Raw genomic sequence first — 25,777 nt, forward strand, 5'->3', positions numbered from 1 at the left:
GCCTAGTCTCCTTCATGGTTCTAATCTGATAGTGGTAGTGGGTTGGTAGATGCCTAGTCTCCTTCATGGCTCTAATCTGATAGTGGTAGTGGGTTGGTAGATGCCTAGTCTCCTTCATGGCTCTAATCTGATAGTGGTAGTGGGTTGGTAGATGCCTAGTCTCCTTCATGGCTCTAATCTGATAGTGGTAGTAGGTTGGTAGATGCCTAGTCTCCTTCATGGCTCTAATCTGATAGTGCTAGTGGGCTGGTAGATGCCTAGTCTCCTTTATGGCTCTAATCTGATAGTGGTAGTGGGTTGGTAGATGCCTAGTCTCCTTAATGGCCCTAATCTGATAGTGGTAGTGGGTTGATAGATGCCTAGTCTCCTTTATGGCTCTAATCTGATAGTGGTAGTGGGTTGGTAGATGCCTAGTCTCCTTAATGGCTCTAATTTGATGGTGGTAGTGGGTTGGTACATGCCTAGTCTCCTTCATGGTTCTAATCTGATAGTGGTAGTGGGTTGGTAGATGCCTAGTCTCCTTCATGGCTCTAATCTGATAGTGGTAGTGGGTTGGTAGATGCCTAGTCTCCTTCATGGCTCTAATCTGATAGTGGTAGTGGGTTGGTAGATGCCTAGTCTCCTTCATGGCTCTAATCTGATAGTGGTAGTGGGTTGGTAGATGCCTCGTCTCCTTCATGGCTCTAATCTGATAGTGGTAGTGGGTTGGTAGATGCCTAGTCTCCTTAATGGCCCTAATCTGATAGTGGTAGTGGGTTGGTAGATGCCTAGTCTCCTTTATGGCTAAGTTTAGGTGCCTACATAGTACATACACCATATACAATACACATATCATTTACACACACACCACGCACACCACATTCACGCACACACACACACAAACAGATAGACGTCAGCGCAGATAAATCCAGCTCAGAGAGTCCCAGGTCATGAGCTCCATCAGCTTCCATTCAGATTTGAATTAAGGAAAAATGGATGTGGTTTTGCAACAAAATGTTGGTGCATTGAATTGTAGCGCATCGAATCGTATCAATTCATTCTCTAATCAAACCGTATCGCACCGAATCGTTTCAAAGTAAAATGTATCGTTCCTGTATCATATCAGAGCCCATGTATCTAGATACGTATAGAATCATCTTGAAAGGGAAAGATCCCCATCCTTACTAAGGCTATCTGGCAAACTAATGTAACAGTATTATTATAACTTTCAAATGAGTAACTCATCCATGGCCACATTTTGAGGTTACTGTAACTATAAAAGTCTTATGTAATCAGAAAGCATGCATGTTTAAAACAGCATGCAAGGGTCATGTAGTCTGTGCCGAATTTCAAATGGCAATTATCACTTGCACCATGTACTTTAATAATCTCAACTGCAATCCAGGTAATTTGGTTGTGCTATTAGATTCAGCAGTGATAACACAAAATATCTGACATTTTATTCCCATTTGAACTTTCTTGTGCTTTTAAATTGTTGAAAGTGCAGTGATATCACTTTTAGGTGACAACTAAACCAAAAATCAGACATAACTTTTCCATTGGAATTTGGTTGTGCTTTAAGATGGTTGAAAGCATACTAATAACACGTTGAATTTTTTAAAAACTTTGGGTTGTCTTTTTGAGTAGGTGAAAATATTGTAGTTTGTAATCTCGTTGATCAACGTATCAACCAAATATTACCAAATTCTCCACGTTGAAATGACGTGGTGTGCCAAACGGGAGAGAAAGACGGGAGGTAGAGGCTGAGTGGGATCATTCCTGATTCTTTGGCAGGAATGGGAGTCTGGATATAATGTGTTTCACCCCAACGATGAGGCGTGGGATGGGGCATACTGTCTGAGAGGATCAGGAGAATACTGCAGTGGTACCGCATGGTGTACTGTACTGAGCCCGGTAGGTTCAATAGCACTGCTGGACCGCCGCCTGGGAAACAGATGGTAGGGAATAACACTGTCCCCCCCACCCCACCCCAACACACACACCGAACACTAACTTCCTGGGCCAGTCTTTTTGCCTGCTTTGAGACTCAGTATCGGTCGGTCTGTCTGTCTGTATCGCAAAGGAAATCCCCCAATTATCCTCGAGAGCACTCCGAAGATTAGGAGATATACGTGAGTGAAACTGACAGGGCAGCTGAGCCTCATTAGCCCAACATACACATTTTGAGAATGGGGATCTGGTCTGGATTCCTTTAGTTATCTAACCGGTGTAGTGTTCTGTTGGGAGCAGTGCTGCAGGTTAGCACTGTGACACTGGGATGGACAAACAGATTGGCCAACCTACTTGGCTAGCCCTGAGCACCTGATCCTTTAAGGACAGAATTGGAGGCCCAGAGGCCTAGTGATAAAGACTTTCATAATTAGACAATTAGCCATTGTAAGAGGGATCAATGGACCACAGGATTATCAAAGCCAATTTGCACTGTTGAAATAGATTACAAAGGGTACATAATGTACTTCAATCAGATTAAAAGAGGAATCAGTCCTCTTGCACACAATGTATCGCCTCGGTTTATACACTTAGGCATAAAGCACAATCAAAGACAATGAAAAAGCACCTTAAGATGCACCTCGCTGTGTGCACCACTCAGTCGACACGGAAAAAGAACACAGACTATCATTACAGGGTAAGACAAGGGCACATTTTTCGCCGGAGGTGTTCTTGGCCTCACTTGGAAAAGTGTTCGGGAACAGGCACATCCGTCTTCAGTCTCTGTACTCTCTCTGCTCTCCCTGTTCAAAGAACGCTGTCAACAGCAGGTTGCCATTTTAATATAAGCCTGCTAGCCCACACTGTACCCCCCACCAGCACCTCTAATCTGGTCGGGGAAGAAGGGATTTGATCTCGGTGGAAAGCAGTGGCATCCGAAAATCAAATAGATTGTGAACATAAAGGAAAAGCCCTGGCGGTTTGACCTTGAGTTGTCGTTCTGATGTTGGAGGGACAATCTCCTGAGGCTGAGATGGTCACAGCAGGCTGTCAGACACCTGGGTACTGAGGATCTTCTGTGGCAGCATGCAAGCCCTCTCATCTTCCACTTCTGAGTGAAGACTATCAGTGGCAATAGAAATGGTCGCCTGACAGATGATTCCATTTTTTATTTAGTCACATGCACAGGGTGGCAGATGTAATTGCAGTGTACAGTGAAATACTTATGCTCTGACCTCCAACAGTGCAGGTGTGAATGAAACAATAATAATAATAATAATCATTTATAAATATTTTACAACTGTGACAATGATAAATATAAATGTCCAATGGGGTGTGGGCAGGGTAATTGTCCTTTGAGTGGGGGGGATAAAATGTCCATAGGGGGAGTAGATGACTTCTTGGCGGGTTGTCCAAAGGGGGAGCAGCAGGGGGGTAGGACGTCTGGGGGGGGGGGGGGGGGGGAAGAGGTAGCTGACTAGTGGTGGCTATTCATCAGCCTGATTGTCTGGGGGTAGAAGCTATTGACCAGTCTGTTAGTTTTAGCCATGATGCTCTTGTACTGCCCGTGTCTAAGTGATGGAAGCGGGGAGAACAGGTCGTGGCTCGGGTAGCTGAGATGCTGTAGCTGTCCTGGAAGGCAGGCAACGCACGCATACAATGGTGTATTCGGCTGAGCGTACCACCCTCTGTATTGCTTTGTGGTCAGAGGCGGTGGAGCGGCCGTACCAGGCTGTGATGCAGCCCGACAGTATGCTCTCGATAGTGCTCCTGTAGAACACTGCAAGGGCCATCATGAAAAGGACACATTTTTTTCAGCCTCCTGATGTTAAAGAGTCGCTGTCCTGTCTTCTTCACCAGGGTGTCCATGTGGTTTGAAAATTTCAGCTCCTCCACGGCAGCCCCGTGGATGAGGATGGGGCGTGCCCAGCCTGGTTCCTCCTGAAGTCCACAATCAGCTCCTTTGTTTTGCTGACATTGAAGGAGAGGTTGTTTACCTGGCACCACACATTCAGAGTGCCTATCTCCTCCCTGTAGGCAGTCTCATTGTTGTTGGTAATCAGGCCTACTACTGTCGTGTTGTCGGCGCACTTGATGATGAAGTTGGAAGTGTGTGAGGCCAGTCGTGGGTCTACAGAGAGTACTGGAGGGAACTGAGGGCACACTCTTTTTGGGCCCCTTGTATATAGCCTCGTTATTGTTATTTTATTGGGTTACTTTCTATTATTTTTTACTTTTGTTTATTTGGTAAACATTTTCTTACCTCTTTCTTGAACTGCACTGTTGGTTAAGGGCTTGTAAGTACGCATTTCACGGTAAAGCCGACACATGTTGTATTCGGCGCATGTGACAAATAAAGTTTGATTTGATTTGTGTTGAGGAGGAAATGTTGCCAGGTGCAGGCAACCCAGCACCTCACGGAAGAAGCTAGACCATTGTTCTTCTTGGAATTCAGCAAGGTCTCATTGACGGTGAGTACCCAGCAATTCATATTCCAATAGTTCTACCTGGGTGTACGAAGTCATGCACAAAACAAGCTGAGTAAGAACATTTGAGAAAAACACAAGAAAAACATTAGAAAAAGTATAGAAACCTACAATGTTTTGAAGGAGCTCGAGGCGAGGAGCCATCAGTCGGCACCATCTTAGCTTAGTGCCGGACTGCAAGGCATTTAGATATGGTGTTAAAGTATGGAATGTAAGAGGATTTAGAATGAGATTGTATTTACAGTGACACCAATGTAACTTCTATTCTGAGAAGGTCATTGACTCTTTTCAACAGCAAAAACTCTACGAGGTACTGTATTTGTCACATTCATTTGAGAGGAATGCTATGTATATTTCAATTATGATTCAAAGGGGATTACCTAACCGAGCTAAGAATGTGTTTATTCTGTCTCACCCTTGAACTTCCAGGGAAAAATAGCATACTCAGTGTGTCATTGGCTTCAGCACAGGTGACTAACTATTAAATAGTACTATTAAATAGTACCCGCAAAACACCAGTCTCAACGTCAACAGTTAAGAGGCGACTCCGGGATGCTGGCCTAGGCAGAGTTCCTCTGTCCAGTGTCTGTGTTCTTTTGCCCATCCTAATCTTTTCTTTTTATTGGCCAGTCTGAGATGTGGCTTTTTCTTTGCAACTCTGCCTAGAAGGCCAGCATCCCAGAGTCGCCTCTTCACTGTTGACGTTGAGACTGGTGTTTTGAGGGTACTATTTAATGAAGCTGCCATTTGAGGACTTGTGAGGCATCTGTTTCTCAAACTAGACACTTTAATGTACTTGTCCTCTTGCTCAGTTGTACACCGGGGCCTCCCACTCCTCTTTCTATTCTGGTTAGAGACAGTTTGCGCTGTTCTGTGAATGGAGTAGGACACAGCGTTGTACGAGATCTTCAGTTTCTTGGCAATTTCTTGCATGGAATAGCCTTCATTTCTCAGAACAAGAATAGACTGACGAGTTTCAGAAGAAAGTTCTTTGTTTCTGGCCATTTTGAGCCTGTAATCTAACCAAAAAATGCTGCTGCTCCAGATACTCAACTAGTCTAAAGAAGGCCAGTTTTATTGTTTCTTTAATCAGGACAACAGTTTCCAGCTGTGCTAACATAATTGCAAAAGGGTTTTCTAATGATCAATTAGCCTTTTAAAATTATAAACTTAGATTAGCTAACACAACGTGCCATTGGAACACATTAGTGATGGTTGCTGATAATGGGCCTCTGTACACCTGTGTAGATTTTCCATTCAGTAAATCATCCGTTTCCACCTACAATAGCCATTTACAACATTAACAATGGCTACACTGTATTTCTGATTAATTTGATGTTATTTTAATGCACAAAAAGTGACCCCAAACTTTTGAACGGTAGTGTAACGATTTGCGCTGAGAGTCGGGAAGCAAGTTCAGGGAGTGAGTGTTTTAATAAAATAAACGGAACATAATACAAAACAAGAAACACTAACAGCACACAGACAAGAAACAGAAACAATGATGCCTGGGGAAGGAATCAAAAGGAGTGACATATATAGGGAAGGTAATCAGGGAAGTGATGGAGTCTGATGTTGCGCAGGTACGTGTAATGATGGTGACAGGTGTGCGCCATAACGAGCAGCCTGGCGACCTAGAGGCCGGAGAGGGAGCACACATGACAGTACCCCCTCCCAGACGTGCGGCTCCAGCCGCAGGACGAGATCAAAGTGACGATCCCGAGGATCAGGAGCGCACCGGTCACCTCTGCTGAGGCGCAGAAATCTGTCAGTCCGGCTGAGATGCGAGAGCATGGCGAACTCAAGTGCCGGAGAGAGCATACATGACGATAACCCCTCTCCGACGTGTTCGGCTCCAGCCTTAGGACGCCAACCAAAGGGACGATCCCGGGGATCAGGAGCAGTCCAGTCACCACTGCTGATGCGCGGGAACCTGTCACCGGCTGGGGCTCGGGAACCTGACAGACTGGTTGAGGCATGAAAGCCCGACGAGCCGGCTATAGCAGGGAAGCCTGGCGATCCAGCTGAGGCATGAGAGCCTGACGATCCAGCGGAGGCAGGGGAACCTGGCGATCTGTCTGAGGCATGTGAGCCTGTAGCAACTACAGGACGCAAAGTCATTCCCACCGAAACAACAACAAAAAACACTCCCTGATGCTTCCCTTAGGTGAGGCGTCATTCTGTAACAATTTGCTCTGAGTGTCGGGTAGCAAGTTCAGGGAGTGAGTGTTTTAATAAAATAAACGGAACATAATACAAAACAAGAAACACTAACAGCACACAGACAAGAAACAGAAACAATGACACCTGGGGAAGGAATCAAAGAGAGTGACATATATAGGGAAGGTAATCAGGGAAGTGATGGAGTCCAGGTGAGTCTGATGATGCGCAGGTGCGCGTAACAACGGTGTCAGGTGTGCGCCATAACGAGCAGCCTGGTGACCTAGAGGCCGTAGAGGGAGCACACGTGACAGGTAGTGTACATATCGGTCTGATTCAGTATTTGGAGGGTGTTTGACACTTTCCATACAGGTTCCTATTGCACTCTGTTCAACGTCAGAAAACCTTACACATTCCACTTGTATTTTCTCTCCCAGACCCTGACTGCGGTCCCTGCGGTGTGTCATGTCCGTCATCCATTTGGATTGTATTTGAAGTGTCGGCCCCACCGACCCTAACCCTAGCCCTAACCCTACCTCACTCTCACCACCAGGGGTGGCCTTGGGGGCTGTCTCCAGTTCCACTGGTCCTGAGAGTGGGGGGACACGTTTTAAAACATTTCGCAACAGAACACAAAATGTAGCATTTCTTACTGGACAAGTCTAGGTAGTGTCACGTTCTGACCCTAGTTATTGTGTTAATTGTTTGTTTTAGTGGGTCAGGACGTGAGTTGGGTGGGCATTCTATGTTATGTGTTTCTATGTTGGGTTCATGTTAACTAGCCTGATATGGTTCTCAATCAGGGACAGGTGTTTTACGTTTCCTCTGATTGAGAACCATATTTAGGTAGGCTGTTCACACTGTTTGTTTGTGGGTGATTGTTGCTGTGTCTGTGTTTGTGCACCACACGGTACTGTTTCGTTTTGTTTAGGCTGTTCGTGCGTTCTTCGTGTTTATGTTAGTTCGCATGTTCAGGTCTGTTGACGTCGTTTGTTGTTTTGTAGTTTGTCTTGTATTTTTCATATTCGTTATTATAATTAAAATTCATTATGTCTACATACCTCGCTGCGTGTTGGTCCGATCCATGCTCCTCCTCGTCTGAGGAGGAGAACGACTTCGACAACCGTTACAGGTAGCCCCTCCTTGTTTCAGACCGTTTTCTTTAGTTTGATGCCTAATGAACATGACCCAGGTCTGCGGCTTTCTCTGCTCTCTGGCACAAAGGAAGCAGGTGGGAGGAGCTATAGAAGGACAGGCTCATTGCAATGGCTGAAATTGATTAATTGGAACGGTATCAAACACATCAAACATATGGAAACCACATTTGACTCTGTTACATTGATTAAATTCCAGCCATTACAATGAGCCCGTCCTCCTATAGCTCCCCCCACCAGCCTCCAGTGTTCTGGCAGGTGGCCCCCCTATTTCACAGGCAGAGAAGCTTCACATCTGGAGGCTCCGACTGCAGCTGGGGCAGCCTGGATGGAAAGTGCAGATGGATAGGTGCTTTGTGGCTCGGTGGAAGACCTCATTATCCTCTGTTCAGCCTCTACTCAAATAGTTTCCCTATTGGAGGCCATTAATCCTCTGGCCATTTCCAGGGTCACGTGTCATTTCTAATCAGTCAATCACTTACGCACGCATGTGCTCATGCACATTCACACACTCTCCATGGAGACAGAGGGGTGTTGTTGCGGGACGGAGGCAGCCGTGCATAAGGTGCCCGCTGGATGTTTTCACTACTGACACCACCAGAGTCAGTGAGTGGTAGTCTCAACAGTTCAACCACACTGAATGGCCAAGTCTGTGTCCGTGTAAATCAATCTCTTCCCACTGGGCACAGATGTCAATTCAAAGTCTATTCCACATTGGTTCAACGTAATTTCCTTGAAACGGTGTGGAAACAACGTTGATTCAACCAGTGTATTCCCAGTGGGTTATGTCTTCATGATGTACATGGGATGTTCTGGAATTTAAAAAAAAACATGTTTTTAAGATAACAAGGTAGGATAACGTGAGAAACAATTTAATTTATAAGCAGAAAAAAAAGACTGGATATCTTTATATTTGTATTCCCTGATATACTGTATGGTATTGTGTATTCCCAAGTTCCTCATAACAATAAAGGCTGAATAGAAACTTTATGGGTATGCAGGTTATTATGGTTTCCAGAGGTAGACCTAACTATATTTAATGTACTTCATTCCACAGTAGACAAACCAAACACCTGTCAAAACCTATTTAATAGAGCATAGCATAATACAGTAAGATTACAAAAGATTCATCAAAATGTCACAGAATCATGTGGGAGTGGGAAAAACTACAGCTCCCTCATTGTACAAAGTGCGGAAGTGGAACAAGCTAAGATAAGCTATACCGAGAATCCAGTCTCAACAAGAGCAACTATGTCATGCTTACCACAAATAGCTCTCTCTGTTTTTTAGTGGTGCTAGCATTAGCCTAATTGCTCTACTTTAACTAATTAGTTGTAAATACCAGCAATAAGAGCAGTTCAGGTGGAATGTAAATTAGAAATCTGTAACTTTCCACTAATGGCATATTGAACACATTTGTGATAATCAAACCATTAATTAGGATGATGGGGTGAAATTATTTAATTTCGCAATCGCGAGGCATAATCATTATCTAACAACACGGGTGACTGAATTAATGAAATGGCTTTTTAAATAGCATTTGATTTTCCATATTTTTACGGTGCATCTGTAGACCTATGGTTCTACAAGAGATGCTGAGGAGCCCAAGGGAGTTTGGACCCTGTGATGATGACTCCAACAGCTGTCCTTATGCTTCTAAAACCCTTGTACTGTATGAGTGCACACACGCACGCCACCCTCTCATGCTGCCTTCCTGCTCCCCGCCTGCTTCAGGAAGAACACTGTAATCTTGCCTCAATGTCAAATGTGGCACTTCCACTATCCCTCATCCTCCAGAGAACATCCTCCTTGTCTTCGGGAAACACGATATCAAGTCAAAACAGCGGGGGAACTGGAAATAACTTACAGGTTAAAAGTGCCTGGGACTCTTTGAAAACGCTGGATGACACAAAAATATGACCGCCGCCCTCTCTGGTCTACTAACAAAACACAGTTGCTCTTTGACCCATGAAATGTGAGATAATTGGTTTGGTTTACAGGGGTTAGAATCATTAATACCAATTTTTCATCGTCACGAATGTAGTGTAATGCCTCACTTCTTCCCCCGTGTCTAAACAGCCGTGTGGAATATTTAGAAGGAGGAACTCCTCATCTTAACTAGCGTTCTCAATTGGCTCAACACTACATCATGCATGCTGCTACACGCAATGTGTATTAATGTGTTGCGTCAGAACTTGAGTGACCTGCTGCCATTATACCAGAGCTGCAGGTCGTTGATGGAGTCTCACAGGTGTGTTTGCTACTGAACATGGTACTTAATGTTCACTTGTGTGTGCCATCCAACAAAGTCAATGACGATCCATTCTTGTCAGTTGTTGTTCTTTTAGCCCTCCTCTCTTTGGTTTGGTTGTAGGAACAGATTCTGTTCAGGAAGTTTACTGAACACTTTAATACCAGCCATAAATCAGCCACTCAGTGGATTATCTAACAGAATCCTACGGAGCAGGCTGTTGGCTCCGTTCCAACTCCCGCCAACAAAGGAGTGCCTCCCTTCTAGCTTCTGCCAAACGCGTTTCACTTGTTAAATTCGCCTTGAGGTTGGTCTTTGGTTTGCTGTGCTTAGCGCTGTAACCAAACTTTCGGTTCTCTGTCTTTGAAAAGATTTTCCTCCCTCAGTCTTGCCTCTATCCTCTTTTATCCTGGTCACAGTTAGAAATCATTCAACTGAGACTTGTCAGTAAGTCTCTGCAGTGCCTCTGCTGCCTACAGCACAGCTAGCTTGCAGCAATGCACGGGGGAGGCTTCCGAGGCAAAAGTCAATAAGGATGGTCATCATCAGGCTTGTTCCACTACAGTGCACAGAACAACACGTGTGACAGCTGCCTGAAATAGGCCCTGAAATACACCTCTGCTCTCCCAGGAATAGAGAAATAATGAGATGAGTGTCCTTAGCATGTTATATTTCTGATGTTTTTTCCAAGTTTCTCCACGACATGAGAAGAAAAACTGAGAATGGGCTACTCTCTATAGACAAATTGTATCCGGGTGAGGATGAACTAAGTCAGTCAGTCAAGTTGCCGGCTGACACCAACTTAATTAAGTCCGGAATGTGGCCAAAGTCCAATTTGGAGCCATCAACATGTCTGACATCCTCTGCTGTGATGAGATATAGACTGAGCTGCTCTTGAGTTATAAAGGGTATTAAACGTGACACTTCTTCCCCTTTGGGGATTATGTGCTTACTTGAGAGCCTACTGGGCACCAGAGTGAGAGCACGAAAAAAGTGTTAATTGAAAAATGGAATTCTCTGCAACTCAGCAGTATAGCAAGTGCCCCTGCTTCTCCACCAAGGTCTCACCCCTTCGGCTAACAAAGAGGCCAGCGGTCCACAAGGTATCGTGGGGAAGAAAAGCTCAAAACGAATTTCCCTCAAACAGCTTTTCAAACGTATACAGCATATTGTTCTGCCTCTTGAGATTTGTCCCAAACTCTGGAAAGTTTAATGCACTGCGTCGACTAGGAAAGTGAAAACCAGCAGTGCAGTTCCGTCTGTCTAGAGTGTAAGTATAAATTCTGTCCTGAAGCTTCTGGAGCCGAGAGCGTATACATTATGATATCCAGACCCACACTGCTATAGTGGATCAGAGCCAGTTGGAATAATTTCCTGATAGGGAGCCAAAAATACTGGCCCCCTCTCACACCTGGAAATGCATGCTGGGAGCCTGACGGGCAAGTACACGGTGATACAGTGATGAATGAGTGGGTGATGGAACACATAGGCTGGGTGTATTACGCTCAGAACCTATGGCCATGGAAATATGTAAATATCATGATGCAAAATGGGAGAGTTAGATGTTGCTGGTTCATTGAGGCCTCCTTTAGTTGGCCGCTGTGAACAGCTTTCCTCTCTTTATCAATGGAACCTGACTATGTATCTCGTCAGCAAGCCAAACAGAAACTCTACTACTACTCCCAGAATTCAAGGCATTAGCTCCCAGTGTGGCCCAAGTGGCAATGAACTATTGAAGTTCCTTGTCTGTAACCATTACGGGGAAGGAAGCTGATGACATGATTGGTCTGTCGAAAAGGCCAGTGCTTCCTAATTAAAACAGGAAGAGTGATGACTCGGCTCATCCTTGGTGAGTTATCGCTCTCAAGGCCTCGCCGCTCCTTGGTGACTCAGCTATCTACGTCTTCCTCTAAGATAGCAGAGCCAGGGCAGCAGGCTTCATGACAAGAGCAGGCTGCAGATACATGGCGTCACACAACACAATAAATGACCCCACCCCATAGGAACCACTGTGGATTACAGCTTGTTATGAAACAACCATGATGCAATGTTTAAAACAAAGTAATTGTAGTGGGCACAAGCATAGGGGCTGGACCACAAAACTCCACTTTGTCGTAGATTTAGTGTCTTCAATTAAGAACTGACTCGAAGCAGGCTGAGGGAGTGGGTGACACTGACAGGAGGATTTTTTACGTGCGTTGGGGAACGTGCCTTAAGAGCCCAAATGGCCATAATTCACAGGCTATTTAAGGGTTCCCCTTGGCCTACATAATCTTTAATGAGTCGGTGCGTATTTAAACAAGAGGGTCAGTTGATTCACTTGAATGCAAGTCCACTGCTGCAGCACTGAACCGCGAAACCTGACATTAATCCTGAGGGTAATGTGGCCCTTCCTGTGGCTATTGAAATCTGAAGCCTAATGACACTCCCTGACAGATTCTGAATTAAGCAGCCATGGCCATTGGGAGCAGGCTAAATAGCACACAGATGGCCCATACCAAGGTTTAGCTTTTTTTCCCACCTGCTTTCGCCCTCGAGCGGTTGCATGCTGTGTTTATTTGAGCAACAAAAAGCTTTGAAACAGGACAGCAGGGATCTTACCTTGCTATAGTCAATGGCAGTAGAGGTCTAGAGCATTTTTTTCCACAAGTACAACCTATTTGGTCAAACAAACACACTTAAGAATACTTCTAGTCACTGACTGATGTTATAGATACCCCTAATTTAACATGAAAACAGCTCAAATGGCCAGATGCCAACCAATGCACCATTACCACATCGACCTACATTATTTCTATACATTTTCAATGATAGGAAGGAAATGACTGATTTCCCTACTCCCAATATACATTTTCATTCAATTATGTCATCCCAATCAGATATATCTGGATGTATTCATTAGTGTGATATTAACCATTTCTACCAATGAAAAAATAAATATCTCGGGGTTAAAACCCAATTGGACATTTCAAAGACATCCAATACATTTCCTACTAGCCTGGCTTTTGCTGAAACTATAACCTGCTACCCCACTTCCTGAAATGCTGGTTGGCTGCATATGATTTGCCCAGAGGTCAGGGTTAAACTTCCTGTTTGCAATTTGGCTACAAGTAGATGAAGGTACAGATGTAGGATTTTCATTTGATCACTCTTGTTGCTGAGAATTTTCCTACACCACAGGAAATGCAGATGAGTGTCGTGATTTACATAAATTCATTGAAGACCCACACTAACACAAGGTTATATTAACAGTATTACACTTTTCATGTAACATACAGTACATTTGGCCAGCTAATAGCCTAACCATTGATCAAGCAACATTGTGGATTAAACTTTCAAATCCTGTTTCCGCAGGATTATTTTGCTGTGTTAACATAGGTCAAATGAAGGTCCAACATCTGTCCTAGAGAATATGGGAAAGCTATGGAATACAGTTATTTACAGTACCAGTACTATTTTCTACATTGTAGAATAATAGTGAAGACATCAAAACTATGAAATAACACATATGGAATCATGTAGTAACCAAAAAAGTATTAAACATCAAAATAGATGTTATATTTTAGATTCTTCAAAGTAGCGACCCTTTGCCTTGATGACAGCTTTGCACACTCTTGGCATTCTCTCGACCAACTTCATGAGGTAGTCACCTGGAATGCTTTTCCAATAGTCTTGAAGTTCCCACATATGCTGAGCACTTGTTGGCTGCTTTTCCTTCACTCTGTGGTCCAACTCATCCCAAACCATCTAAATTGGGTTCAGGTCGGAGGCCAGGTCATCTGAAAGAGCTGCTTCCTGTGCTTGGCCCTCCTATGTTGAACATAATAAACGGCTCCCTATCCACTGGATGTGTACCAACTCACTAAAAGGGGCAGTAATAAAGCCTCTCTTGAAAAAGCCAAACCTTGACCCAGAAAATATAAAAAACTATCGGCCAATATCAAATCTCCCATTCCTCCCAACAATTTTTTTGTTGTTGGGGGGGGGTAAAATTAAAATATAAATTTTAAAATGTACAAAAATTAAACTCACTGCCTTCCTGAAGACTAACAATGTATACGAAACGGTTTTAGACCCCATCATAGCACTGAGACTGCACTCGTGAAGGTGTCAAATTACCTTTTAACTGCGTCAAACCCGAGGCTCTGCATCTGTCCTCATGCTCCTAGACCTTAGTGCTGCTTTTGATACCATCAATCTTTTTTGAGAGATTGGAAACCCAAATTGGTCTACACGGACAAGTTCTGACCTGGTTTAGATCTTATCTGTCAGAAAGATATCAGTTTGTCTCTATGGATGGTTTGTCCTCTGACAAATCAACGGTACATTTCAGTGTTCCTCAAGGTTCCGTTTTAGGACCTCTACTGTTTTCACTATATATTTTACCTCTTGGTGATGTCATTCGGAAACATAATGGTAACTTTCACTGCTATGCGGACGATACACAGCTGTACATTTCGATGAAACATGGTGAAGCACCAAAATTGCCCTCCCTGGAAGCCTGTGTTTCGGACATATGGAAGTTGATGGCGGCAAATACTTTACTTTTAAACTCGAACAAAACATGCTAGTTCTAGATCCCAAGAAATTATGAGATCTTCTGTTGGATCTGAGAATTAATCTTGACGGTTGTACAGTTGTCTCAAATAAAACTGTAAAGGACCTCGGCGTTACTCTGGACCCTGATCTCTCTTTTGATGAACTTATCAAGACTGTTTCAAGGACATCTTTTTTTAATCTACGTAACATTCCAAATGTGATCATATTACTCCAGTGCAAGCCTCTCTACGCTGGCCTCCTGTTAAGGCTAGGGATGATTTCAAGATTTTACTGCTAACCTGCAAAGCATTACATGGGCTTGCTCCTATCTATCTTTCCGATTTGGTCCTGCATACATACCTAGACGTATGCTACCGTCACAAGACGCAGGCCTCCTTATTGTCCCTAGAATTTCTAAGCAAACAGCTGGAGGCAGGGCTTTCTCCTATAGTTCCATTTTTATGGAATGGTCTGCCTATCCATGTGAGAGACGTAGACTCGGTCTCGACCTTTAAGGCTTTATTGAAAACTCATCTCTTCAGTAGGTCCTATGATTGAGTGTAGTCTGGCCCAGGGGTGTGAAGGTGAATGGAAAGGCACTGGAGCCTCCAGTAATTATGCTGCAATAGTTTATGTGTCGAATGATCGGCTAGGGTCAGTCTGTTATATCTGGAATATTTCTCCTGTCTTATCCGGTGTCCTGTGTGAATTTAAGTATGCTCCCTCTAATTCTCTCTCTTTCTCTTTCTCTTTCTCTTTCTCTTTCTCTTTCTCTTTCTCTTTCTCTTCTCTCGGAGGACCTGAGCCCTAGGACCATGCCGCAGGACTACCGGGCCTGATGACTCCTTGCTGTCCCCAGTCCACCTGGTCGTGCTGCTGCTCCAGTTTCAACTGTTCTGCCTGCGGCTATGGAACCCTGACCTGTTCACCGGACGTGCAACTGTACCTTGTCCCGGACCTGCTGTTTTCGATTCTCTCTCTCTACCGCACCTGCTGTCTCTAACTCTGAATGATCAGCTATGAAAAGACAACTGACATTTACTCCTGAGGCGCTGACCTGTTGTACCCTCTACAACCACTGTGATTATTATTATTTGACCATGCTGGTCATCTATGAATGTTTGAACATCTTGGCCATGTAGTGTTATAATCTCCAACGGGCACAGCAAGAAGAGGACTGGCCACCCCTCAGAGCCTGATTCTACTCTAGGTTCATTCCTAGGTTCCTGCTTTTCTAGGGAGTTTTTCCTAGCCACTGTTCTTCTACATCTGCATTGCTTGCTGTTTGGGGTTTTAGACTGGGTTTCTGCACAGCACTTTGTGACATCGGCTGATGTAAAAAGGGCTATATAAATACATTTGATTGATTGATCTGATGCAGCACTCCATTACTCTCCTTCTTGGTCAAATAGCCCTTACACAGCTTGGAGGTGTGTTTTGGGTCATTGTCCTGTTGAAAAACAAAGATCACATGGCATATCGCTGCAGAATGCTGTGGTAGCCGTGCTAGTTAAGTGTGCCTTGAATCACTGACAGTGTCACCAGCAAAGCACCCCCACACCATCCCACCTCCTCCTCCAAGCTTCACGGTGGGAACCACACATGCGGAGATCATCCGTTCACCTAATCTGCGTCTCACAAAGACACAGCAGTTGGAACCAAAACTCTCAATTCGGACTCATCAGACCAAAGAACAGATTCCCACCGATCTAATGTCCATTGCTCATGTTTCTTGGCCCAAGAAAGTCTCTTCTTTTACTGGTGTCCTTTAGTAGTGGTTTCTTTGCAGCAATTCAACCATGAAGGCCTGATTCACGCAGTCTCCTCTGAACAGTTGATGTTGAGATGTGTCTGTTACTTGAACTCTGTGAAGCATTTCTTTGGGCTGCAATCTGAGGTGCAGTTAATTGACGATTTCTGAGGCGGGTAACTAGTAATTAACTTATCCTCTGCAGCAGAGGTAACTCTGGGTCTTCCTTTCCTGTGGCGGTCCTCACAAGAGCCAGTTTCATCATAGCGCTTGATGGTTTTTGCGACTGCCCTTTAAAAGTTATTGAAATCTTCAGCATTGACTGACCTTCATATCTTAAAGTAATGATGAATTGTCGTTTCTCTTTGCTTATTTGAGCTGTTCTTGCCATAATATGGACTTGGTCTTTTGCCAAATAGGGCTATCTTCTGTATACCAACCGTACCTTGTCACAACACGACTGATTGGCTCAAACGCATTAAGAAGGAAAGAAATTCCACGAATTAACTTTTAACAAGGCACACCTGTTAATTGAAATGCATTCCACGTGACTACCTCATGAAGCTGGTTGAGAGAATGCCAATAGTGTGCAAAGATGTCATCAAGGCAAAGGGTGGCTACTTTAAAGAATCTCAAATATAAAATATATTAATGATTTTCTTAACACTTTTTTAGTTACTACATGATTCCATATGTGTAATTTCATAGTTTTAATGTCCACTATTATTCTACAATGTAGAAAATTGTAAAACATTAAGAAAAACCCTGGAATGGGTAGGTGTGTTCAAACTTTTGACTGGTTCTGAATGTGCAAAACGTACATTTAATCACTTGTACATGGTGTTATTTTCTTATCTGGTCCCAACTTCCATTTCACTTAACAGATAACACTAAAAGGGTACAATTTACTCCCTAGTTTAAAAATGTATATATAACATATACAATTCTAAACAAACATAAATATCACTTTGGAAAGGGGATACCTAGGCAGTTGCATAACTGAATGCATTCAACTGAAATGTGTCTTCTGCATTTAACCCAACCCCTCTGAATCAGAGAGGTGCGGGGGGCTGCCTTAATTGACGTCCACGCTATCTGCGCCCAGGGAGCAGTTGTTGTTGGGGGTTAACTGCCTTGCTCAAGGGCAGAACTGCAGATTTTTACATCTTGCCGTTTCTGGGATTTGAACCAGCGACCTTTCGATTATTGGCCCAATGCTCTTAACCGCTAGGCTACCAGGAGGAAAATCAAGATGTTTTAGACGTCATATAACTTTATAAGGAACCATCGGCAATGAACAATGGAAGGAACAGTCCTTTTTGCAGGGGAGCAATCTTTGTTCAGGATTTGAAGAACAATATTTACAATCAATATTTAGCTTACCCAGTGGCAGTGTCCACAAGATACATTAGGATGTAATATTCACAATTTCTACATTCATTGCTGAGATTAATCCTATTTTCAGACCAAAAAATTATTGAAATAATTCTACCGCATTTTGATTTGAGACAATGCTAAGCCTCCATTTGATATGCATGTATAAATCTATAGTCCTATACCTGTATCTTGCATTACTGTACTACGGTATGTATTGGCCCCAATGAATACAGTCACAGGGCCACAGAATACACAGTTCAGCTTCTAAAGGAGTTAAAAAGATTAGCCATACAACACAATGGCTAACTCTATACTCTGGGCATGTGCTCAGTGAAAATAACGCTGAATTACATTTGTTCAGTTTGACTCATGTAATCCCTAAGTATAGGCACTGTAACGGCCGTCCCTCGGTGAGTGAGTAGACCAAGGCGCAGCGGGTGATGAATACATAATGTTTATTTGACAAGACGGAAAAACACGAAACGAAATACACTTGAATGATTAACAAAATAACAAAACGAACTAGACAGACCTAAACTATGAACATACATGAAACGAGGAACACATAAACAGGAACGACCGAACGAACGAGACGAGACAGTACCGTGTGGTGCAAAATACACAGACACAGCGACAATCACCCACAAACAAACAGTGAGAACAACCTACCTTAATATGACTCTCAATTAGAGGAAAACGCAAAACACCTGCCTCTAATTAAGAGCCATACCAGGCAACCCAAAACCAACATAGAAACGGAAAACATAGACTGCCCACCCAAAACTCACGCCCTGACCATCACACACATACAAAACAACAGAAAACAGGTCAGGAACGTGACAGGCACATTTTACAGAGATCCTCTTTCGTGTGAGTCACGAACAAGAAAGACATTTTCTGTCAGTTCGGGTTGTCTGAGGTCAGCATTAACAGTGGCAAATGTAGCATTGCTAATTTGTCATGTAGCTACAAATTCCCAGGCTTCAGAGAGCTAATGAGGATGAACTGGGATTGTTCGGATTACCTGCAGATTTTTACATGCACACCTGACGGTAAGGATGTCTGATAGACCCTCTCTACTGTGTTAATGGTTAGGATGTCTGATAGTCCCTCTCTACTGTGTTATTAATGGTTAGGATGTCTGATAGTCCATCTCTACTGTGTTAATGGTTAGGATGTCTGATGTTCCCTCTCTACTGTGTTAGTGGTTAGGGTGTCTGATATACCCTATCTGCTGTGTTAGTCACCAGGGTAATAAATATATGTTGACTCTTCAATTCTCAAATTGTAAGGATATATGCCAAAGGAGACATGTGAAGAGATTGAACATGTTGTAATATAAACAATTACATACATGTCTGTAATTCAATACATAACAAATCTCCTGCAGTGTTGTTGACATATTCTACATTGACACCTTCATGTTCTTCCCATGTGTACACATTATTTCCTCTAGTTAGAGGCCTCCAGAAAAGGTAGTAAAACATATTTTCTTCTCAAATTGTCAAAGATGTCAGATTCTGATGAGAATAGCAAACCAACAAATGAACAACCTCAGAGACAAATATCAACCCAAAAGCATCACCAAAACGCATATGAAGAAGATCCATAGCAGAGCATTTTCTTTACAGTGTAAATATATTGTATTGTCCTGCCTGTTTTCAAGTTGTCAGACATACAGCTATTTTCTACTGTGGTGCAACCAGCCAAACTTATCCTGAAGACAGTTAAGCCTGTCATAACTGGGTATAAACGTGAAATTTTAACCCACATAATTGCAGATATGATTTTTTCAAGTATGTAATGTTGTGTAAAATCTTCCTCAGCCAAATAAATCAATTAATTCATCCAACTGCGAACCACAGGGGGAAATTTCTCTTGGAGATGTCATACCCTGTTCCATGGTGAATCTACATCTGTTGAGGAGCACTCAGGCCCATTTACTTCATGGACAACAAACAAAACATTCCAGCCAACTACCGAGTTGTCATATACACTCCAGGAAAGACATTCTGAAGGGAGCATTTGAGAAAACTGTCAAATGATGCTAGCAAAAAAGAGCCTCCCTTTTGATGGGTAAGGGTACTTCTCAATACTAACAAAATCTAACTTAGAAAACAAGTAAACGTAGCTACATTCCCCTATCCACACACAACATAATAAAAAAAAAACACTTATAGAAAGCATTCCAGGCTTATCCTACAGTATGAAGTAGAGTCCTGATAGTGAACACTAAGGGGCCTGATCATTTGATCACAGACACATCCAGCCTCGTAGGGCCAGATACTTCACTAGCTACTGTATGCTTGCTCACTCAACTAGGTTGGCAGTAGACAGAGTGATGACACAGGGAAGAGAATGTGCTACCATGTTGGAGCCCTTGCCAGGCACACATGGGTGCTTTCCCAGCACCTACAGCTGTTTCCTCAGATCGATGGCACCAGGGTTCACAGCCCGGGGGATAACGTCATCCTCCCACCCTCTTTGAGTCCCTTCTGGATCAGGCTGGGGCTGACAGAAGGCTGGGGCTGTCAGAGGGGCCTGGGGTCAAGGGAAACGCTCCCAATGGCACTGAGTACAGTATGAGGCCTGGGGTCAAGGGAACTGCTCCCAATGACACTGAGTGCAGTATGAGGCCTGGGGTCAATGGAACTGCTCCCAATGAAACTGAATACAGTATGAGGCCTGGGATAAAGGGAACCGCTCCCAATGACACTGAGTACAGTATGAGGCCTGGGGTCAATGGAACTGCTCCCAATGAAACTGAATACAGTATGAGGCCTGGGGTCAATGCAACTGCTCCCAATGAAACTGAATACAGTATGAGGCCTGGGATAAAGGGAACCGCTCCCAATAACACTGAGTACAGTATGAGCCTTGGGGTCAAGGGAACTGCTCCCAATGACACTGAGTACAGTATGAGCCTTGGGGTCAAGGGAACTGGTCCCAATGACACTGAGTGCAGTATGAGGCCTGGGGTCAAGGGAACCGCTCCCAATGACACTGAATACAGTATGAGGCCTGGGGTCAAGGGAACCACTCCCAATGAAACGGAATACAGTATGAGGCCTGGGATAAAGGGAACCGCTCCCAATGACACTGAGTACAGTATGAGCCTTGGGGTCAAGGGAACTGCTCCCAATGACACTGAGTACAATATGAGCCTTGGGGTCAAGGGAACTGCTCCCAATGACACTGAGTACGGTATGAGGCCTGGGGTCAAGGGAACTGCTCCCAATGACACTGAGTACAGTATGAGCCTTGGGGTCAAGGGAACTGCTCCCAATGACACTGAGTACAGTATGAGGCCTGGGGTCAAGGGAACCGCTCCCAATGACACTGAATACAGTATGAGGCCTGGGGTCAAGGGAACCACTCCCAATGACACTGAGTACGGTATGAGGCCTGGGGTCAAGGGAACTGCTCCCAATGACACTGAGTACAGTATGAGCCATGGGGTCAAGGGAACTGCTCCCAATGACACTGAGTACAGTATGAGGCCTGGGGTCAAGGGAACTGCTCCCAATGACACTGAATACAGTATGAGCCTTGGGGTCAAGGGAACTGCTCCCAATGACACTGAGTGCAGTATGAGGCCTGGGGTCAATGGAACTGCTCCCAATGAAACTGAATACAGTATGAGGCCTGGGATAAAGGGAACCGCTCCCAATGACACTGAGTACAGTATGAGGCCTGGGGTCAATGGAACTGCTCCCAATGAAACTGAATACAGTATGAGGCCTGGGGTCAATGCAACTGCTCCCAATGAAACTGAATACAGTATGAGGCCTGGGATAAAGGGAACCGCTCCCAATAACACTGAGTACAGTATGAGCCTTGGGGTCAAGGGAACTGCTCCCAATGACACTGAGTACAGTATGAGCCTTGGGGTCAAGGGAACTGGTCCCAATGACACTGAGTGCAGTATGAGGCCTGGGGTCAAGGGAACCGCTCCCAATGACACTGAATACAGTATGAGGCCTGGGGTCAAGGGAACCACTCCCAATGAAACGGAATACAGTATGAGGCCTGGGATAAAGGGAACCGCTCCCAATGACACTGAGTACAGTATGAGCCTTGGGGTCAAGGGAACTGCTCCCAATGACACTGAGTACAATATGAGCCTTGGGGTCAAGGGAACTGCTCCCAATGACACTGAGTACGGTATGAGGCCTGGGGTCAAGGGAACTGCTCCCAATGACACTGAGTACAGTATGAGCCTTGGGGTCAAGGGAACTGCTCCCAATGACACTGAGTACAGTATGAGGCCTGGGGTCAAGGGAACCGCTCCCAATGACACTGAATACAGTATGAGGCCTGGGGTCAAGGGAACCACTCCCAATGACACTGAGTACGGTATGAGGCCTGGGGTCAAGGGAACTGCTCCCAATGACACTGAGTACAGTATGAGCCATGGGGTCAAGGGAACTGCTCCCAATGACACTGAGTACAGTATGAGGCCTGGGGTCAAGGGAACTGCTCCCAATGACACTGAATACAGTATGAGCCTTGGGGTCAAGGGAACTGCTCCCAATGACACTGAGTACAATATGAGCCTTGGGGTCAAGGGAACTGCTCCCAATGACACTGAGTGTAGTATGAGGCCTGGGGTCAAGGGAACCGCTCCCAATGACACTGAATACAGTATGAGGCCTGGGGTCAAGGGAACCACTCCCAATGACACTGAGTACGGTATGAGGCCTGGGGTCAAGGGAACTGCTCCCAATGACACTGAGTACAGTATGAGCCTTGGGGTCAAGGGAACTGCTCCCAATGACACTGAGTACAGTATGAGGCCTGGGGTCAAGGGAACTGCTCCCAATGACACTGAATACAGTATGAGGCCTGGGGTCAAGGGAACTGCTCCCAATGACACTGAGTACAGTATGAGCCCTGGGGTCAAGGGAACTGCTCCCAATGACACTGAGTGCAGTATGAGGCCTGGGGTCAAGGGAACCGCTCCCAATGACACTGAGTACAGTATGAGGCCTGGGGTCAAGGGAACTGCTCCCAATGACACTGAGTACAGTATGAGGCCTGGGGTCAAGGGAACTGCTCCCAATGACACTGAGTACAGTATGAGGCCTGGGGTCAATGGAACCGCTCCCAATGACACTGAGTACAGTATGAGGCCTGGGGTCAAGGGAACCACTCCCAATGACACTGAGTACGGTATGAGGCCTGGGGTCAAGGGAACCGCTCCCAATGACACTGAGTACAGTATGAGCCTTGGGGTCAAGGGAACTGCTCCCAATGACACTGAGTACAGTATGAGGCCTGGGGTCAAGGGAACCGCTCCCAATGACACTGAATACAGTATGAGGCCTGGGGTCAAGGGAACCACTCCCAATGACACTGAGTACGGTATGAGGCCTGGGGTCAAGGGAACTGCTCCCAATGACACTGAGTACAGTATGAGCCTTGGGGTCAAGGGAACTGCTCCCAATGACACTGAGTACAGTATGAGGCCTGGGGTCAAGGGAACTGCTCCCAATGACACTGAATACAGTATGAGGCCTGGGGTCAAGGGAACTGCTCCCAATGACACTGAGTACAGTATGAGCCTTGGGGTCAAGGGAACTGCTCCCAATGACACTGAGTACAATATGAGCCTTGGGGTCAAGGGAACTGCTCCCAATGACACTGAGTGTAGTATGAGGCCTGGGGTCAAGGGAACCGCTCCCAATGACACTGAATACAGTATGAGGCCTGGGGTCAAGAGAACCACTCCCAATGACACTGAGTACGGTATGAGGCCTGGGGTCAAGGGAACTGCTCCCAATGACACTGAGTACAGTATGAGCCTTGGGGTCAAGGGAACTGCTCCCAATGACACTGAGTACAGTATGAGGCCTGGGGTCAAGGGAACTGCTCCCAATGACACTGAATACAGTATGAGGCCTGGGGTCAAGGGAACTGCTCCCAATGACACTGAGTACAGTATGAGCCCTGGGGTCAAGGGAACTGCTCCCAATGACACTGAGTGCAGTATGAGGCCTGGGGTCAAGGGAACCGCTCCCAATGACACTGAGTACAGTATGAGGCCTGGGGTCAAGGGAACTGCTCCCAATGACACTGAGTACAGTATGAGGCCTGGGGTCAAGGGAACTGCTCCCAATGACACTGAGTACAGTATGAGGCCTGGGGTCAAGGGAACCACTCCCAATAACACTGAGTACGGTATGAGGCCTGGGGTCAAGGGAACTGCTCCCAATGACACTGAGTACAGTATGAGCCTTGGGGTCAAGGGAACTGCTCCCAATGACACTGAGTACAGTATGAGGCCTGGGGTCAAGGGAACTGCTCCCAATGACACTGAATACAGTATGAGGCCTGGGGTCAAGGGAACTGCTCCCAATGACACTGAGTACAGTATGAGGCCTGGGGTCAATGGAACCGCTCCCAATGACACTGAGTACAGTATGAGTTCTGGGGTCAAGGGAACCACTCCCAATGAGCCGCTCCACACCCTACACACTCAGCACATCCCTTGATATCAGATCAGGTCTTCAGGGTGGATATGCACGTTAGAACCAGCCACGTCCCATTTCCCTGTGTTTCCTATGGGGTGGTGAGACGGTGTGTGGTTTGTTGGCGCGGATGGTATACAGCATGGCTGTAATATGAGGCAGTGGCAAACGGAATGCGGCGTGCGCCCAGATCCAAAACACCCTGTACAGGGCTTTGAGTGACAGCCTAGTCAGCGGTTTCACTCTCACAACAACTGAGGTGTCCTCCAATGTCAGTGGTTACAGAGATGCCATGTCATAAGTGTGGCGAGAAGATTTCATGGCCTAAGCCAAAGGGTTATGATACAGCTTAGAATGTTCTCTGAATATTACCCTCGCAAGAACCTTGAATTACCAAAACTAGTTTTCATTTCCCCCTAGTTTTCCCAATCAGCCTCACTCTGATGAAATTGCTGAAATTGAAATTGCTAGCTACAGTTGGTGCACATCCGATGTTTTATGCTGTAAGAAATAAACATTCATATCCTAGTACTTTTTCTCCTCCAAGGACAAGTTTTTTGGCTTTCTGTCTCTAAAACGTTGCAAATTTGCAATTATCTTGACTAGAAAAGAATGTCAGCATACCTCACAGCAAAATGATTCCACACAGTTTCTCTCAAGCTGTCAGCCGGCGATTGCAGAATCTATTCGGAGGCTGGAATGCCTAGTACAATAACCATAAATGTTTTTCTCAGAATTGCTTTGGATGGTGGCCTGAAGCCTTTGAATCAAAGTCAGTTTTATAAAAAACGAATAAAACGCCTGACAGATCTGGTAATATTTATGCACTTCAAATCAGATTTTGGGGGTTTGGTTTCACTAAACGGAAACAAATATGTGGATAATTGACCACTGTTCAATGGTCCAAATGTGTTGATTGTCCATTTTTATTGTGAGATCAGAACTGTCAAGTTTGAGGGTTTGATGGGAAACGTTATACTATCAGACACTGTACTACCACCAGTGGTGACATGGTTGTGGTGGGTGTGTAGGGGTCTTGCGAGGACACTGTGGGGGCGTGAGACATGATTGTGGCTGTGTCAGACATAATGTGATTCTAACAATGTCCAGCGGCTCTGAAACAACATCACAGGAACGATTCATTAATTCACGATTCCTCAAGCATAGGGTTCAAAAATGTTTTATCCTCGTTCTCAATGGAAACACATGCCTCAGGTTTATGACTTGTGTTCTCTTATAGATAACAATATGATGTAAAATACAATTCCGTCCGTAAAAAGTCTAGTTGCTACGTAACTGAGAGAGGTCAAACACACTGTGCGAGGGGAACAGGTTTTTCACCAGAGAAGTCAATTTATCAAGTGCCGCCAACATGCTAAACACACAAAGGACAACACATCCTTCAATGGCTTCATTTCTTTCTTTTTTCTGTCCCTTTCTCTGCTATTTTCTTCTTTTTACCTATTAACAACTACTCACAACACAAAGAACTAACACTATTTCTTCTTTGTGAGAAGGACATGGACTTTCTTACAGCACTAATATGTATGTTAAACGGTGAAGAAGAACATTTTCCTTTCTCTAGGAGAGACTCAACTTCCTACTGAGCCTATTCTTCCTTTACTACCAAACACTCTATAACTATTAGGTTACAGTTCTTA

The 25,777-nt window shown here is 44.8% G+C and overlaps 1 protein-coding gene across 1 annotated transcript; it reads left to right on the plus strand.

Annotated features, from left to right (window-relative positions):
• The first annotated feature begins 10,987 nt into the window (after positions 1 to 10,987).
• LOC139572652 (ice nucleation protein-like) lies at positions 10,988 to 24,140 on the plus strand. Its single transcript, XM_071395331.1, has 2 exons — positions 10,988 to 11,083; positions 20,151 to 24,140. Exons 1-2 carry the CDS (start codon positions 10,988 to 10,990, stop codon positions 24,138 to 24,140), a joined length of 4,086 nt encoding a protein of 1,361 aa, XP_071251432.1.
• Positions 24,141 to 25,777: the final 1,637 nt, after the last annotated feature.

The sequence above is a fragment of the Salvelinus alpinus genome, chromosome 4 (assembly GCF_045679555.1).
Source record: "Salvelinus alpinus chromosome 4, SLU_Salpinus.1, whole genome shotgun sequence".
NCBI lineage: Eukaryota > Metazoa > Chordata > Actinopteri > Salmoniformes > Salmonidae > Salvelinus > Salvelinus alpinus.

What these genes read in the sequence shown, in the direction of transcription:
- LOC139572652 (XM_071395331.1), top strand. Translation starts at nt 10,988, where the DNA reads ATGGAATTCTCTGCAACTCAGCAGTATAGCAAGTGCCCCTGCTTCTCC. An exon ending in AGAGGCCAGCGGTCCACAAG is followed by an intron (nt 11,084 to 20,150) that starts GTATCGTGGGGA and finishes CTTCTGGATCAG; the next exon opens with GCTGGGGCTGACAGAAGGCT.